We start from the raw sequence: 18074 nt of genomic DNA, 5'->3' as shown, positions 1-18074 counted from the left end.
GGAATCGAATCCTACGTCGAGGACGAACACTATTGATGATTTTCGGTTTCCATTTTCATGTGCAGGATTTCAAAAGGGCATTTTGTCATTTTGATTTTTTCTATTATGCAAATTCATCAAAGTTGATCATTTAAGAATTTGACTGTGTGTTTAACGTTTACCCTTTTGCGTTCCATTTCGCAAAAAAAAGTTGAGGGTGAATTTTTCAGCTACAATAGAACAGTTTTTAAATAATAATCTACTATATTAGTAGATTGTAAAATGTATACAACACTGACAATGAGTGTTTTGCCGAATGAGTTAATAATTGTAAATACACTGAATACTCTAAGTGAGACTTGCATACAGCATTCAAAAAATGTTGGCAGTGTGATAACATTTGTTTTTAATTCCAGATACTGAATGATGAAGCAATAATACGACCGAAATAAGACTGCATTTATTGGATACTGAAAAATGAGAGGTGTAAGTACCACATATTTTATTCACATCTAAATATTGTATGCATTTTATTTATAATATTTTTGTAAATAATTTTCTTGCAGTTTTCACTTAATTTTGGCATGGAACAGTTTAAATTTTTGAAATGTTTGCGATATCATAGTCAGTCTCAGCAAATTGCTCCAAAAAATAAAGTAAGAAAAAATAATAGATCTTTTCATATCATACAAAAGACTAATTACGTGTTCAATTTTTTTCATAATTATCATGATATCACGACCATGAAAAGCAAAATTCAAGGTTGCGTTTGGATATAATAGCGTGCTTGGTTGCAAATGTGTTCAAAGTATGTCCGTGTGTACGTAACGTGTAGAAATTAGTCGATGGCTTTTGGGTGTGCTGGTGATATCGGCCTGGACTTGTGTTGGTGGTTGCCCGCAAATACGAAGGAAAGTTATTCTCAATGTGACCCATAGTTATGCAATTGCGCTGCATGTGTCTATGTGCACTGATACTCGTTGATATTCGTTAGCTTGCATAGCCGGTACTGCAGTTTCGGTTTTTGTCTTGCTTGTTTCAATGTTTTATGTGCTCTAAAGTGTGACGCCATATTTCACTTTTTATGGAGAAGTAATTGATAAGTCAGTTTTAACGCCTCAAAACTTTTTTACAATAACTAATGAAGCATCGCACGAGGTTTAGGCAGTATCATTTCGAGAAATTTGCGCATTGACGTATTTTTTTTATTTGCGCTGCAGAACGTTCTCTTAGTCCACTATCATTTGAACATAATAGAGAATAGAACTAATTATCTTATTTATTTCATATTCGGCATTTATTTAATGTATTGTAAAATTGAATTATTATTAATTTATAGTGCACTTATGCAATCTAAAACATTTTGTATGTATAAGACAAATAGCTTTTTGGAATCACAAGATATATTTTTTACTTCCTTTACAGCAAGTACTTAGCTACTCTAATAAATTGCCGAATCTTACTGCACAGTGAATGAAATAAAATGCATACGAATAGAAACAATATTTTAAAGCTAATTTAATAATTGACACAGACAATTAAAAAAATTGCATAGGAACATGTAAGCCGTATCGTTACAAAGTCCAAATTAAACTAAAACAATTTAGCATATTATTAACATCTCTATAAAAAGTCTCTAATTGAGCATAGCATAAGTCAAGTACTCTTTTCTTCTTAAGGTACCAGTACTTAGTCCACAAATGAAAGACATTACCTTGGCAAAGTGTCGATTTGTTTCAACATAATTTACGAATTCGTTACATTTAGCCCAGCGATGCTGAAACTTTTTCAACACGTCCAAAACACACGTTTTCTCGACGGCCGCAAAATAGGCCAAAAAGTTACGGTGAGGCTGAGTACTATTCTCTCCATTGCTCTGAAATGTTTTCTCATAAATTCTTATAACATAAATTCATGCTCTACGCTTTAAAAATCTATATATGTAAAAGAAGATCGTGTTAGTTACTCAAGAATTTTGCAACTCAAGAACGGTTGAACCGATTTAGTTGAAAATTGGCAGGGAGGTAGTTTAGAGCTAGGAGAAGGACATAGGATACTTTTTATCCCATTTTCATTCATTAAAATTAATTAATGATAAACTATCCATTTAGTTTATTCAATCTATGATTCATATTTTATCCATAACATTTAGTTTCAACTGTCAACCGGTGTTTTTGTTTCGTTACAAATATATTAATAAATTTTTTAACCACCATTGTTATAAATAATTATGAAAAATTGTTACTAAGTGGCAAATAAATTAGTTCCTAATATTTATTCACGACAAACCAGCGATGCCAGAAGGACGATGGAGAAATTTAGCATGGAATTTCTTGAACATGTAAATATAACTTCAAATGTTTATTTATATGTATATTTGTTTATACGTATTTAAATAGAGTATTAGAGATGTTTATAATTTAAATTGGCAGGGAGGTAGTTTAGAGCCAGGAGAAGCATATAGGATACTTTTTATCCCGTTCGACTTAAAAATCAATAATAAAACTATTCCATTCGTATAAACAGTGAAGTGAACTATAAACTCGGTGTGGTTGACAAATCATATTTTTCTCAAACACGGTGCTCTGAAAGAACTTTTGTATTGTATAATTGTACATGTATTTGTATAATTATACACTCATTGGTATTTATAAAACATTTTCTAGAATATATTTTTTATGTTATTTAAAATCAGAACCTAAATTTGGAATCGATCAAAGGGACATTTAATCGAATAACTTATTCCCAGTTATAATTTCCCAGAAATTATCGAAGAATGAATAGTAATATATGAAGGTCCGGGGTTAAAATGGTCCATCACCAATGCGTCCAAAACTAGTAAAGTTAAGCATTGTTCAACAACAATATTTGAAAGTAGAGGGGAAAAATATATAACCAGCTATAATCTTGATTCTTATGACTTTGCTATCGGATGATAAACGGTAATCTTTTAAAATCCATAATAAAAGTATTTTCTTCCGTCGATAGTTTTTTAGCATTAGTTGCCAAAAAATGTGATTATTTTGTAAAATACCTTTAAAATTAAAATAAGACATTAAACCTTAAATACGATCAGAACAAAGGTCTCCTTTCCATGCCTTTTTATAACCTTCGTATTTAATTCAAAATGTAAAAATCTAAAATATCTTTCTATCTGAATCAGTTGATAAGAAAACTTTCTTTCATTCAAGTGTGCGCCTCTTCACAATACATGTTTAATTTTAAAATCTTGAGTAATGATAATTTTATTTTTTTATACTGCTAATAATTTAGGAGTCTTATTAATCTTATTAAATCTCAAAGAGGTTGCTTTGATGTAGATTTAATATTCATTGCAGTTGTCTTTGAATAGTCCATAAGAGGTCTTTGTATAGCACGGTTTGTAAAATTAGAATTTGTGTTATATATTATACATATAAAATTATAATTTTCCAAAATATTACCATTAATTATTCAAAACCTATATTATTTACGAATCTTCTAATGTTAGCTGGTTAGTATAAAAATATTGCAGTGATCTTTTTTAGCGGGTCGTAAAAACGTTGTAATTATTTCGCATTTTTTCATAATTTTTGTTTGTTGCGGTGTATCTATTGATAAATGAAGTAATAAATAGACATATGGAATTGATTATAAAATTTGCACTACTATAAACCGCATGACCACGGTTGTCGAAACCCGGTGGATGTAGAATTTCTAGAGTTTGACTACTCGTATATGCAATATTTCTGGTTGATGTTCCATTACTAATATTAACGGTTATACACGTAATAATTTTACAAACTTTACTATAAATTTGGCAAACTTTTTGTCTCTAACAAATACATTTTCAATGATATTTATCTGAATAATCATTCGATGTTCAATTTCCAAGTACTTCATGCAGATTGAAAAAAACCTTAGAAATTTGTATGAATTTATAAAATTGAGCACTGTAGCCATACCTACAAAATAACTGGGCTGACTACTATATTTCAAATTCAGATTCATTATTCAGATATATGAGTTCAAAAAATTCATTGAAACAAAAATTTAATTCAGCCTCCATAATCATAAAAATAATAAATAGAATTTTAATCAATGACATTAAATTGATAATACTGTTATTTAGTTAGTACATTTGAACTGTTTTGTAAATATTATACTTGATAATTAGAAATTTGAATAACATATCTTGAACAACATTGATTTATCTAGTATGGTTCAATGATTTGATGCAATTCATTCAACGGAGCATTGTTTTAATTTAATATCTGAAGTTAATTAATGATAACAATAACGATGAAATTAATTGTATACAAGTGAGCTACAATACTTGATTAGAATAAATTGATGATTATATTCAAATAATTGAATCAGGAAATTAAAAAAATATGGCAAATATATTTTGGTCGAATATGTATTATTCAAATGTGATATCCAAATTTGTATTTATTTTATGGCACGTCATTGAAAATTGTCAAATCAAATATATCATAATAACTATTTTATTAATTTGAATTTATTAAATTAATTCATTTTTTCATTGACCTTGATTTAATATGAAGGCTGTATGTTATTTTATTATTTTTATTGTCTTGTCGTAAATACATAATATGAGACTAGTTTTTCATAGTGTACTTCGAAAGGTTAAGTATTTTGTAAGTTTATTCAAATGTGAAATAAAATTATCAAAAGCGAAAATTGGTTAGAAGGTAATTCTCGCCATCATGATCCTTGTGCAATATTCATTTGGTTGCATCTTATCCTAAGTGGTTGAACTCCTTGCAGGGATCCTTAAAGGTTGTTTTATTAGGCATTCTTATTAATCTGTATTTATCGATGTTGATCTCCATTTTGCTCCCCCTTTCCGCTTTGTCGATTTTGTCCAGCAATAATTTGTAATAAGTTGTAATTTTCGATAAAACCACCAGCGACCTCTAAAGTAGCGATTTTTCTGTCTCCAATTGAAAAATCGTTACTGCCTTCAAGTGTCTTTTTGACTAAATGTTCTGCATCATCAAATTAGCTCTTGCAGTAGTCATCATGTCGTTCACGCTCTTTGTTTTCAAGTACGTAGTTTTGATATCCCCAGCATATTCCATGTTGTCTTCCGCTTTTTGGATCATGGTATCTGTGACCATGGGATTGTTTCTGCGGTTGAAGACTAGTATGTTTTCTCGAACGTTCCGTCCGCCTAGCCCATAATTTTCCACTACCCAACATAGCCGATTTCGATGTTTCCATAGATCTGTTGACCCTCCCTACGACGTGGGCGTATTTTTGTCGGTCAAATCATGAGGACATATGGAAACAGTATTTTTATCAGATGTAAAATTAATGTAACATTTTTTGCAACACATAATTTATTAATGAATATACAGGTGATTACTCAATACTAATAATTTAAAATATATTTGAGTTCTAAAGGTGATATACCTTTATTCATTTTAATAAAACATTTAACCAACAAATTGAACTTCTAAAATAAGTTTAGAATTCAGAATATTATGTTATTACTCTGAACTTTATTAAGTTTTCTCTTACTTATAAAGCATTAATTAATTATCGCGTATATTTGGATTGTTATGACTGCAACCGTACATGATCTTATAGGAAGCTTATTGGAAAATGTTAATTCAAATGAAGAATACATCATCAATATTTTCTAAAACTTTAATAGAGAATCGTAGCAAATACGTTCGATCTCTAATGGGTTAAAAAAAGTCTCAAAATTGAATTGTTATAAAAGCACACAAAATAGTTATTTTGATTATCATTAATTGCGCCACTAATTAATGTGTATTTAATAACGAATTTTAAATAAGTTCAGATTTTCCGTATATTATATCTACATATATATAAAAATAAGTCGGGTTTTCCTTCCTGATGATATAACTCCAGAACGCACGAACCGATTTCGACAATTTTGCATTATTTGGAAAGGTCTCGGGCTCCGCAAGGTTTATTTCGACTGTTATTGTTAAAATACTTAATAATTAGTTAACCAAAAACTTATATTTAAAAACACTTAAAAATTGTGAAACAAAATATTTCCTTTATCAAAATACCTAAAAATTTGTAAAAGAAAAAAAATTGTAAAAATATTTAACAATAATAATAAAAATGATAATGATAATATTAAAATAATAATAATTATAATAATATAAGATACTCAAATTTGTTAAAATATCATAAAATAACCTAAAATTTGTTAATATTGTAAAAGTATGTATTGTAAAGCTTATTAAAATTACTTATTAAATTTTTAAAAAACACTTGTAACAAACAAACTAGTTATATTAAAAAAAAAAAAAAAAATTATAATTAAGTAAATATAAATAGGTTTATAGTAAATAAATTAAGTAATTAAATAGCTAATAATTAATTAAATTATATTAAACCTATAAAATATTGACTTAAGCCTTATTATAATATTAAATATTATACCGACGGCTTGTAAAATTAATAAATAAATAAATAAATAAATAATATAGCTAAGAAAATTAGTAGTGCATGGCATTGTGCCTTAATGCAAATTGCTGGAACTTCACGCACCGTAATTAAAAATTCGAGTAATGACATTAGTGAGAATTATCAGAATTATGCTTGGTTAAATCAACGAGCAATTCTTACCGCAAAGAATAATGATGTACACGCACTGAATTTCATCATTCAATCAAAAATTACTGGCGATTTGGTGACATACCAATGATTCTGACTGATCTTCCGTTTGACTTCAAACGATTGCAATTTCCAGTTCGCCTTGCGTTCGCAATGACAATTAACAAGTCGAAAGGCCAATCGCTCAGTGTTTTCGGAATAAATTTCAAATATTATTTAGAAAATTATTGTTTTTTACATGGACAGTTATACGATGTCTGTTCACGAGTTGAGAAACCATCCGCTTTGATTGTGTTAACGTCAGACCAAAAAACAAAAAATGTGGTTTACCAAAGAGCACTTCAATGAAACGGATAATTTGCGGATTCACGTTCATTTATTTAGGAAAGTTTAACTAAAAAACACTTCATTTTTGTAATCAAAATAAATTCATTACTGTTGTGTAATAAAATCAAATTTTTTCTTTTCAAATATAAAACAAACGACAAATTTCTTCATCTTTCTCATGAAACCATTTGGTGGCGAAACGGAGTTCGTCGGGTTTGCTAGTAGAATAAAACAAAAACTATTTTATTATTTAAATATATATTTGTACTGATTTTGATTCGGTTCAGAAGCTTCATATTGTCATCGATTGATTATGAAAACAAATTATAGAAATTCTAAGTGAGACCGCCCAAAGATTTTAAACTCTCGGAAAATTAACTCGCGTAATGTGGGACGCGAGTGTATTGGCCCGCCTTTCACTCGGTCAACGCATGCGCCTTGAGCGTGACTTGGGTTGCCGTATACGTAAGGAGCAATTGATATAAAGATAAACTGGACGTGCCTGACATTGAGCCTGAAGGCGAAATGCTGGTACTTGAAAATTTGAAGAAAATGTAAAAACTAGTGGTGCATCGTGCATGGCATCGTGCCTTAAGGCAAATTGCTGAAACATACCGTATTACAATTTTTAAAAACTTATTTTTTATTGAATACTTAGAAATAATTTTATTTTTGAGAATTTAGACAAAAAAAATTGACTACTTTAAAAAATTAGTTTTTTTTTATTTACAAATTTTTTAAAAATTTTGAATTTTTTTTACAGCTTATTTTTCAAAATTAATTTTAGAGACAAAACATTTAAGCGCTTAATCGCCGCATCGCAGTCTAACGGTTAAACATTGAAAATCTTGGTACCTACAGAAATGAAAACAAAATTTGTACTTATTAAAATCTCTATAAAATATCTGATAATTCGATACGCAAATGTCTAATGATCATTTTTGACCGTCAAATAGCATTTATTTTTACTTTTTTTATTGGATCTCAGAAACCGTTGGACCTGCTTTCCAAAAATTTAACGAAATCTTCATCTTGTCCATACAAGTAAATTGTTTTTTGAATAATCCAGATCGGATGCTCCATTCCCTCACGAATTGAACTACCATTTTTGAGCCGTATCATCGAAACGGCAGGACCTGCCTTTGCCAAAACGAATGAGCACGTCATTCCTTATCAATAGGAATCGAAGGTTTTTAGAATCATTCAAATCGGTAGATCCGTGCTCTCGAAATCGTCGATGAAAATTTGTATCCGCACACACATACATCAATTTTTTGTAGGGTATGCCAATGTTCAGAAGGCTTTGACACGTAAAGATGTATAAAAATTTTCATTTTTGATTTTTATGCGATTACTATAATCTACCCAGCGGGATGTTAGAGTTTGTTTATATTTTTCGAAGAATTTGAATTTAATTTATGTCATTTAGAATATTTTGAACATTAGAAAAATGATTAAAAAAATCATGGATTTGACTAATTGTAAAATAATTTACATTTTTTAAAAAGTTTTGTGACAATATTTCAGAATATCTATCTATACATTATTATTAAATGTTAAAAGCCAGCACAAAAATATTTCAAATGATGTTTATATAGGAAAATATTGCATAACAAACCACCATGTATATATGTATATATATATACTATATAATCGATTATGTGCTTTACTGATATAATTGAAAAATATTGATGTATGTTTGCATTGGTACACAATAAATAAATTCAATTCCCTTCAATTATCGAAATTGCATTTCAGGATATTCTGATTATTTTGGTATGTGTATAGGCTAACACGTTTTTGAAAAATGAAACAAGTTGAAAGCTTTAAAAAAAAATAGGAAATGTGTGCAAAATTACCAATATGTGGTCAAATATAAAAATTTTGCTCAAGCACATATTACCAATTTTTTTTTTATAGAAATTTCACCAATATGCATAAATCTGTTAATAATGTTTTATTTAATACTTAATTCTGGGTAATTTGAATAATACATTACTATATTCTTTCGATTTTCATCTTTGTATTTTAATTCTATATTATTAATTACCGTTGCAAACTTTTTAAGATGACGGTTGATTTTTCAATATGATAGAATAATTGTTATTGTTTATTAAATCGATTTCTTGTTCGTCTCATAAACTGATGTGCAAAAAGTATATTAGCAAATAGCATAAAAATGGAATAAATATTTTTACGTTACGGTTACTATAAAGTGGAAAATTAACTTAAATTTAGGTGGTCAATCTGCATGGTTTTGTGACGTTATTGTTGGTCAGTATATCTATTATTAGAACTAAACCGAATCTATTTCCACTATAATAACCAGTATGTTACTTTGATCATACCGCATTATTAACTAATTGGTTATCACAACTAATATAATCCCCAACGTTCTCGTGGATTACTCTGTAGATCATTAAAAGTATATTTTATTAAATGTATGGTATTCTCTATGTATTTGCTAAATATGAAGTTTTTTGCAAAAATAGGATATTAAAATATGAAAAATTTATTAACACTTCAATGATAAAAAAATATTTTTGTAAGGTCTTATACGAACAAAAATTATATTGATTGGTGTATGTTACAATAAATGCAAAAAGCAAAAGATAAATAAATACTAAAAATTTAACTTAAAACTTTAGCAAGCAATAATTGAGCTTTGAAAAGGAAGTTTGCAGAGATGACAGTCGAACAAATTAATATTTCGTATTTTTTTTCCAAAAACCATGCACACTATTTGTATGATATCTTTATGCAGTTTCATTTCTGTGTGCGCGGCAGGTGATTATGTTTTGGTGCAGAATGATATATGTAGGTCACTGGAGCTGCATTGATCCTTCCCGAAGACTTGCTTCTATGACGCGCATGTGCATCGTACAACAAATTAGAGTCGATGCCGGAGTACTAGAGTATGCAAATATTACGTATCGCCGCAAAATTTTCAATAGATAATATTTATGCAGATTTAAGATATTTCAAGAAACACTGCATTCATTATAAAATAATAATGCAATAATATTTTTTGATTAAAAAACGATATTATCTACTTGCGAAGCAAAATTTGTACTTCATACTCGTTCTGCAGGAAGTGACCCAAAAATGATCAAGAATAGTATTTTCAGAGATGATCACAATCGTATCAATCGTAAATTAATAGGTTGTTAAACGTTATACATTACTTTTTTATCGGTTATGGTTTATAAAAGACATTACATAAATTATTAATTTCATATATATTCTGGAATGAATTTTATATAACATTGTACTTTTATCAAACACTTGATGTTATTACCTAACTGCTAATATATATCGCCTATCATTTATTACTTATGTATATAAGCGTAGCCAGGTTTTTGATAGAAGGGTGGTCAACCAAAGTAAACACTACTAACACTTCAACAAATTTCAATTAAGACGAAAATTTTCACTTATCTCCTTCGAATAGAAATGGGAGGAACGATTCCTAACTTCAACCCCTCCTGGCTACGCCCATGGCCATGGGCTTATACACTCGCGATCTGTTCTTGCTAGTAAAGTTTCAGTTTATTTGAGTTGCGAAATTACATTCATATGTTTACAAACCTATCAATTTCATTTGATGTTTTAGTAAGCCCACATTTTTAACTATTCGGTACGAGCGACAAGTATACTTGACGGCCATAGAATGCCATACACAGCCGGGCGTCGTGTTTAGTGGACGGCTGTAATATGAACGCTCAATATACGGACGTTGTATGCCGGCTGTGAGCGATATTTTGCGACCAATAGGCACCGTACCGAAGTGTTTAAAACAAAATCAATTCACATTTTAGAGTCACACATACTGAATTATTATGACATAATATGGAAATGATTTAAAATTCAAAATAAAAATTACAAATTTAATTTTCGACATAGATTTTATTACTTTTCTGTTTTTCTATCTTGCATACAAATTAATAGAGCTATTCTTGGAAATACAAGGACGCATTTTGACCTGCGATCTTTGCACAAAGTTACACATACATAAAAAAGTGATATAAAAAGCTTGTGCTTTGTTGGTTACTTCACAAATTTTGGAAGCAATTTGCAAGAATAAAATATAAAACTAAAGTATTGTCACTTTTATTTATATTTTTTCATGTAATGAAAAAATCTTAAAATTTAAATTCATGCATAAGCTGCATATATTTTAAAGAAATTGTTATTCCTCATGATATGAATTATGTAAATTTACTCATTAATATTATTGTAGTCATATTATAAGTATTACTAATAAATTTTAATGATTAATATGTCCACCTGCACACTATGATCTGTTCACAACCACATATTACTTTTAAGTTGTGAAAAAAAACACGCAAGTTATAAAACAAAATTTATAATATGAACTTGTCAGTTGTAGTTTAAATTGTATAAAATATTTAGAAATATTGTTTAGTCCTATGCATGAATTATAAACAAGTTGTTGCTCGTCTACTGGATAATCACAAAGAGAGAATTACCTGTATTCGTATGTATTTCAGAAAGAAATTCAAATTTTGTTCATGCAATATACCGGGTAATCAAAACAAATCTCGCAATCAAACATATATTTAAGATGTAAATTATGGAATTACTTGTTCTGATTGCCATTCAATGAATTAAAACGGCACAACGTCTTCTTACAGTAGTTCAAAACTTATATTTCACTCAGCACATATAAATATAAAACTTTCCAAAAGGATTGAATATTCATGTAAGCTCGCTAATTGACTTGATATCGTGTTCTTTGCGGATGGGTGTAAAATTCTAGAACATTAATTATAAAGTTGATCAAACCCAGTTCTCGATGCCAAGAGCTTTTTTGTTGGATGTAACGATTACATAGGTCGTGTGTACACTTCGAAAATTCCAGCGATTGTAGTAAAAGCATTTTAGATCGCATTTACGGCTTTCTCAAGTATGTATTACAATGAGTGTTCCTTTATCTTTCAGGCAATGATGGAAGCGCCGAGCCTGTCTAGAACGCCGTCACCGTCCCAGGAGTACGACGTGACGCGGATGCGGGAATCGGACTTCGAGCGGTTGGCGGTTTATTTGGTACCCGACGTGCCGTGCGAGCGCGGCGTGACAGGCAGGGCGGAACGCACGCTGCCGCGCAGTCTGTCGCTCAGGCCGAGCGTCGTGCTGTCCACGCCTAATATACCGGTAATAATCACTTATCTAAAGAAAAAAACATGGGGAGACTTGGGTACGGTTGTGCCAGCTAAACTATACTGATTTTTTGATAGCTTCCAAAGGGAAAGAAAATTGAAGTATGTTTGTTCGAACAAGTTTCCGTTATCGCATTGAGTCATCGCCCTACATTACCATGATTTGTAGACCGCTTTTAAATAGTCGAGTTTTTTTGTTCGATTTCTTTTAAATAGCTGTTACTTGTATACAGATAGATAAATTTGTTTGTTATTATGCTGCAAGTTGAATGTTAGTTATTTATCAGCAATTAGTTTTGTTTTATGTGACATGTATTTTTTATACTGAGATAAAAAACGAAAGAGAAAGGAAAAGGAAAATTCAATATAAGAAGAAAAAATCAAAGATTTTTTGTTCAAAAAATTGTGTATAGTTACATATTTTATATTATATACATAAGCTTTGTTTAAATGATTATGTTGTGTTGTGTTACATATTTCTGACATCAAAAGTCGTTATAAACCATATTGGTGTTTATAATTATTGTTTTTTAACATAATTTTATGCCTGTCACAACCGTCCTGAGGGTGTAAACGGTTGTGCCACTCGCACTTTTCCTATATGATATGATTTTATGGCTAATCGTATTTAAAGACAGTATTTCACTATTTTCACGTAGGCAAATCTTCAAATAACCATCTAATTTACTTTTCCAGCGAACCGATAAATTGACAAAATTATAACTGATCAAAAAAAGTAGTACAACCGCGCCCTGTCTCCCTTGCTACCAATTTTGATTCATTTTATGTAACTTCTATGTGTGGCTGATTTATAATATACGACTACCAGCAAGATTCATGATCATACTTACTATACAAGTTTAACTTTTCAAAATATTCAAATATTTTAATTTTATTTGTTATCTTGAATTGTTTATTACGAATTATCATTCATAAACAATACGTATTATCTTCAAATTTTTACCCCATGTAGTTCATAACTATTAAAACAGGAATATCCTCGAATTCGAGATTAGAATATATTCCTCGCGATTAAGATTTCAAAATTGTAATTATGTCATTGTTAGCTTACAATTATAAAAAAATTGTCGCATTTTTATTTGTAACATTAATATCCCATTTTATCCGCACGTGTACTCGATGAATAAAAGGTACTCAAAAATTATGTATCTGTTTCTCTTATAAATTCTCTAATATGTTCCCAATAATATACCTAAAAATATACTGATTACTTTATCTGTCAATCTTAAGAACATTATATGTATATATATTTATTTCATAGTTAATTCTTATTCTTTTTTATTTAGACTGAAGGAGTGTGGAGTACGGGCGTGATACCCAGGGGTACGAGATTTGGGCCATTCGAAGGAGTACGAACACCTGACTCACCAAATGACAAGATATCGTGGAGGTACTTCTGGAGGGTAAGTTTTAATATATTAAAACTCAATAACAATTAACCAAACTGACACTGTAATTTCTTGGGAATAAGAAATATGCATGTATTTATAGTGAACGGTCACTCATAAAATCAATAACTATTATATAAATTTCGCTTGTATTAGTGCGATTGTAAGTAGAAAACAATTTTGCTATTATCTGGACATAAATAAATTTATAATACGATACATATAAAAAAGTTTAAAGTTGTATCAATTAATTATTGATTAATTCCATTCAATTTCAATATATAATATATTTAGTCGTTTTAAAATCGAAAAAATGAAACTATAACTAGATTTCAGTTGACGGCTTTTGATATATAAGCTTATTGAAAAAATGATTGTTATATTTATCATTTTAAATAAATTATATTTATTATAATTTCATGCATAATGTACATAATATATTCCCATAAGTATTTTCAAAATTCATCATATACACTCCATTTTTTCGAAAATTTAATAAATAAATCTATATTTATATGTATTCACTAAGAACATTCTATTTCTGTAAAAATCTAAAAAAAGTTCTTAATTTCTACTAATATATAAAAATGAATTTACACTCAAATCAATAGTCGATTTATGGTTACTGACGTAGAACATAAATTCCAAGTATTATTATTGTACATAAAATGCTCATCTGAAAATTCATTAACCAAATACTAGAATTTTATCTTTTATGATGAAAATTCTTTGAAGTTGATTTTATTGGTTCAACTAGTAAATTCGCTATTGCTTGACATTCTTTCTCACTAACAAAGTTTTGATGGTGGCTTTCTGTTTCTTTCATGGTGGCAGGTGCAAGAAGTCATGCGGCATCGTAGCTATGGTAATATTAAGGTGAGATGAGACTTTTTTTTAAATATAAGTAATAAATAATAGTATCATAAATCAACTCTATTGTAAGCTTATATTATGCATATGATATTTATGAAGCGATATGTAAAATTTCAATATTGTTACGACCTCTTTTTTTATATCATTTTTATCTTCTTCGTCAAAGCTTGTACATTAATTCTGTAGATATTCGAACATATTTGAGTAAACAGTTGCACTCAATAAATAACATCTAAATATGTATATGTTTTATTGATGTTTATGATTATTCCATATACAACTTACTGCAGAACCAATGAATTTTGTCTATATATGACTTTTTCTACTTGCAGATATTTAATGATGCAGATTATTACTATTTGGATGGATCTGATACCTCGCAAGCGAATTGGATGCGTTACGTTGCTTCAGCTTATAGTTTTTCTGTTATGAATTTGGTGGCATGTCAACATCAGGTTAGATCAGAATAAATGAACAGTTAATTAATGAGTTATAAAAAAAAACAAGTTATAAATTTATACTTTCGAATATTTTCAGGAGCATATTTATTTTTACACAATTCGTGAAATTATGCCTAATGAAGAATTAATGGTTTGGTACTGCAGAGATTTTGCGAAAAGGCTAGGATACGACATTGATCCTGAAAGGGCAACGTATTCAATCTGTGAGTATATATTTATTTTGATCTTTGATTTGTCGATTCTTTTTAAAGAGATATTTGAAAAATACCATAACTGATCAGTTTTTTTAAATTATTTGTAATTATATTGAATATAATGTATTGTTTTTGTTATAAATATCACGTTAATAAATCGGTAGGCAAAGAAGAAACAATTAAAAAGGCCTACGGCATACCGCAAACACCAGTCCACCCTGAGATAGCGTACAATCATATGAAATATGTCATGGGCCTGCATTACCCACCTAAAGAAGTTATCCGAAGAAGTCCAACGCCGCCGTATCGTAACGCCGACCCACGGGTGAAGCGCGAAATGTTAGCAGAGCAACAGCGACTTAGGCAAAGACAGCCAAGCCCACCAACTATGCACATACGAGAAACATCACCGCACGCAGTAAATAATAATCAAGATACTCTAACCCAACATGAAGCGAATGCTGTACCACAACACCAGGATATGAGATCGCCCAAGCAACTGTATCACAAACCCGTCGGCGGCGTTTCTCCCAAAGACGACTCAACGAATAAAGACTCTACGCAATATGAACATCAGCTTACTCCTAATGATGGTTCCGTAAGGAGCGATGAAGGCTACCACAGCAATGGATATCATGATGACGCATTCACGCCTCCAGAAGATTCTAGTGATAGTGATAGTGAAAATAATTACGTGCTAGATTGCTCTAAAAAATCCCAACAGCCCGAAGAAACAGTACTACCGCAAAGAACAGATATGCAAGACGTAAATAATGAATATCGAAAAGTCAAAATTAAAATGCCTCTAAAGTATCACTATAAAAATACAAAAGGACTAGATATTGAATCGTCGGAAAAAGAATTAGAAATGGATGGGAAATCACCACATACAATAGTTTCTCCGCCAAGTAGTACAGTCATTATGGTGGATAATTCTCAAAACCAAACTGTCACTAAAATGTACTATGAGGCGGAGGCTCCGCACACGCCACCACCAGCGGCTTTCATGCGCTACTCCCCTCAAGGTTCAAGTATCCTAGAGACTATACTGACTGCAAGTAGGTCTCACGGGACACCGCCTCCACCCAGTTCACCCACGGAAATGGCATATTCGTATAAGAAATCGCAAAGGTATGGAGCAGCATGTAGTCCTGACTCAAGTTCTAGTTTACTGGGTCCACCTCCACCTCATGCGGTAGTTACAAGAAGTTCTCCTCAACCGCCGGCATTGGTTTATGCCACGCCACCTCAATTGGCCCCGTTGCACTATGAAGGTCAACATAGCCCGGGTTACCCATACGGATTATATTCACCTCCAAGTAGTAGTAGCAGTGGAAATGTGATTCATCAGAATACAAGCCCTGGTTATTCACCACCACATGGATATCAGTTGCTAACACCTCTGAAAGCTCCAGGATCTCCACCAGACAGTATGTGCATGGATCAAGGTGGTCCTCACAGTCCCAATTCTCAGGGCTCAAGGGGTTACCGTAGCCTACCTTACCCATTGAAAAAGAAAGATGGCAAAATGCACTATGAGTGCAATGTATGCTGCAAAACTTTTGGTCAATTATCGAACCTTAAGGTGCATCTGAGGACGCATAGCGGAGAACGACCTTTTAAATGTAACGTTTGTACGAAATCCTTTACTCAATTGGCTCACCTTCAGAAACACCACCTGGTACATACCGGCGAAAAACCGCATCAGTGTGATATTTGCAAAAAACGATTCTCTTCCACGTCCAATCTCAAAACCCATCTGCGATTGCATAGCGGTCAGAAACCATACGCATGTGATCTATGCCCTCAGAAGTTCACGCAATTTGTACACTTAAAACTGCACAAGCGATTGCACACGAACGATAGGCCTTACGTTTGCCAAGGTTGCGACAAGAAATACATAAGCGCTTCAGGTCTGCGCACGCATTGGAAGACAACGAGCTGCAAACCGAATAATATAGAAGAAGAACTGGCGCTCGCTGCCGCCGCTACTTCGGAGTATCTAGGGGAGATGCACGACGATAGAGATCAAAGGCTTGGTCACTTCGACGTTGGACGGGCATACGTTCCAGTGCCAGTGGAAAGCGATTCGCATATGGATCAAATATCTCAACACATTCAATCCCACATTCGTAACATGGCACCTCCTCTAGAACTGCTTCGAGAAGTTCCGCCTTCAAACAAATTAGAATCAGTTCACCACTCGAACCCATACGCCCAACAGGAGAACACCAGGCCGACAGTTATTGAATCTAATCAACCCCTGATCATCGAGTGCACATAACTTTTTATGTAAGTGATGCTTATAAAAATAGACATGTAATAAGTTACACCAAAAATGAACATCATATACCAAATATTATTCATTGCTTAATCGTAATTGCATCAAATTTGAACGTTGTCATCGATCTAGGCGCTGAATCATTAGGATGTAGAAGCAATTTGTAATATTGTCGTTTATAGATTGGATCTATTATGTACCTATTTATTACTAATCACTTTTGTATATAAATAAGATAAATTTGAAAGATTATGCGTATACGCACGTACATACACGATGTGAACTGTCTATATTCTAATTAATATCATATATTCCATGTGTATGAGTATGCGGGTGAATTTAAATTTAAGGTTAATTGCGCTAAGTACTTAGTATCTAAATAATAAGTTCGTAAGAAACTTCAGAACTGCAAATAATTAATCATTAGACGTAAAATACTAAGTTAAATTTCTAAATTTTATTTGTACATAATGTATGGTTTGTGAAAATGTACGGTTGTTCTTGTTACGCTGATTGGTTATAGTTTAATTAAGTGGGTACTGATTCAATTAGATATATTTATGTTTGTACAAATGATTATTTCATATATTATTTAATTTAATAATATACAATATACGAAGAAGCATATTAATTTATTTTATAATTTATATATAGGATATTTAGAGGGAATTTGAATAGATTTATGTAATATATGACATAATTAAAGCTGAAATCGGTGCTTGACTTGTAAAGTAAATTACATTTAAATAATATATCGCAAAAGTAAA

The 18074-nt window shown here is 30.9% G+C and overlaps 1 protein-coding gene across 1 annotated transcript; it reads left to right on the top strand.

Moving 5' to 3' along the window:
* Positions 1–275: 275 nt before the first annotated feature.
* On the top strand, positions 276–17310 carry LOC113375241 (PR domain zinc finger protein 1). The gene is made up of 8 exons (XM_026615184.1): positions 276–331; positions 396–465; positions 11872–12084; positions 13397–13513; positions 14333–14374; positions 14704–14826; positions 14909–15035; positions 15191–17310. The coding sequence occupies exons 2-8, from the start codon at positions 457–459 to the stop codon at positions 17308–17310; spliced, it is 2751 nt and encodes a 916-aa protein (XP_026470969.1). The 5' UTR covers positions 276–331; positions 396–456.
* Positions 17311–18074: the final 764 nt, after the last annotated feature.

The sequence above is a fragment of the Ctenocephalides felis genome, unplaced genomic scaffold, assembly GCF_003426905.1.
Source record: "Ctenocephalides felis isolate EL2017-DRISC unplaced genomic scaffold, ASM342690v1 CF-g0.4_SCAFFOLD_01886, whole genome shotgun sequence".
Classification (NCBI taxonomy): domain Eukaryota; kingdom Metazoa; phylum Arthropoda; class Insecta; order Siphonaptera; family Pulicidae; genus Ctenocephalides; species Ctenocephalides felis.
This window is presented reverse-complemented; position numbering and strand designations above follow the sequence as displayed.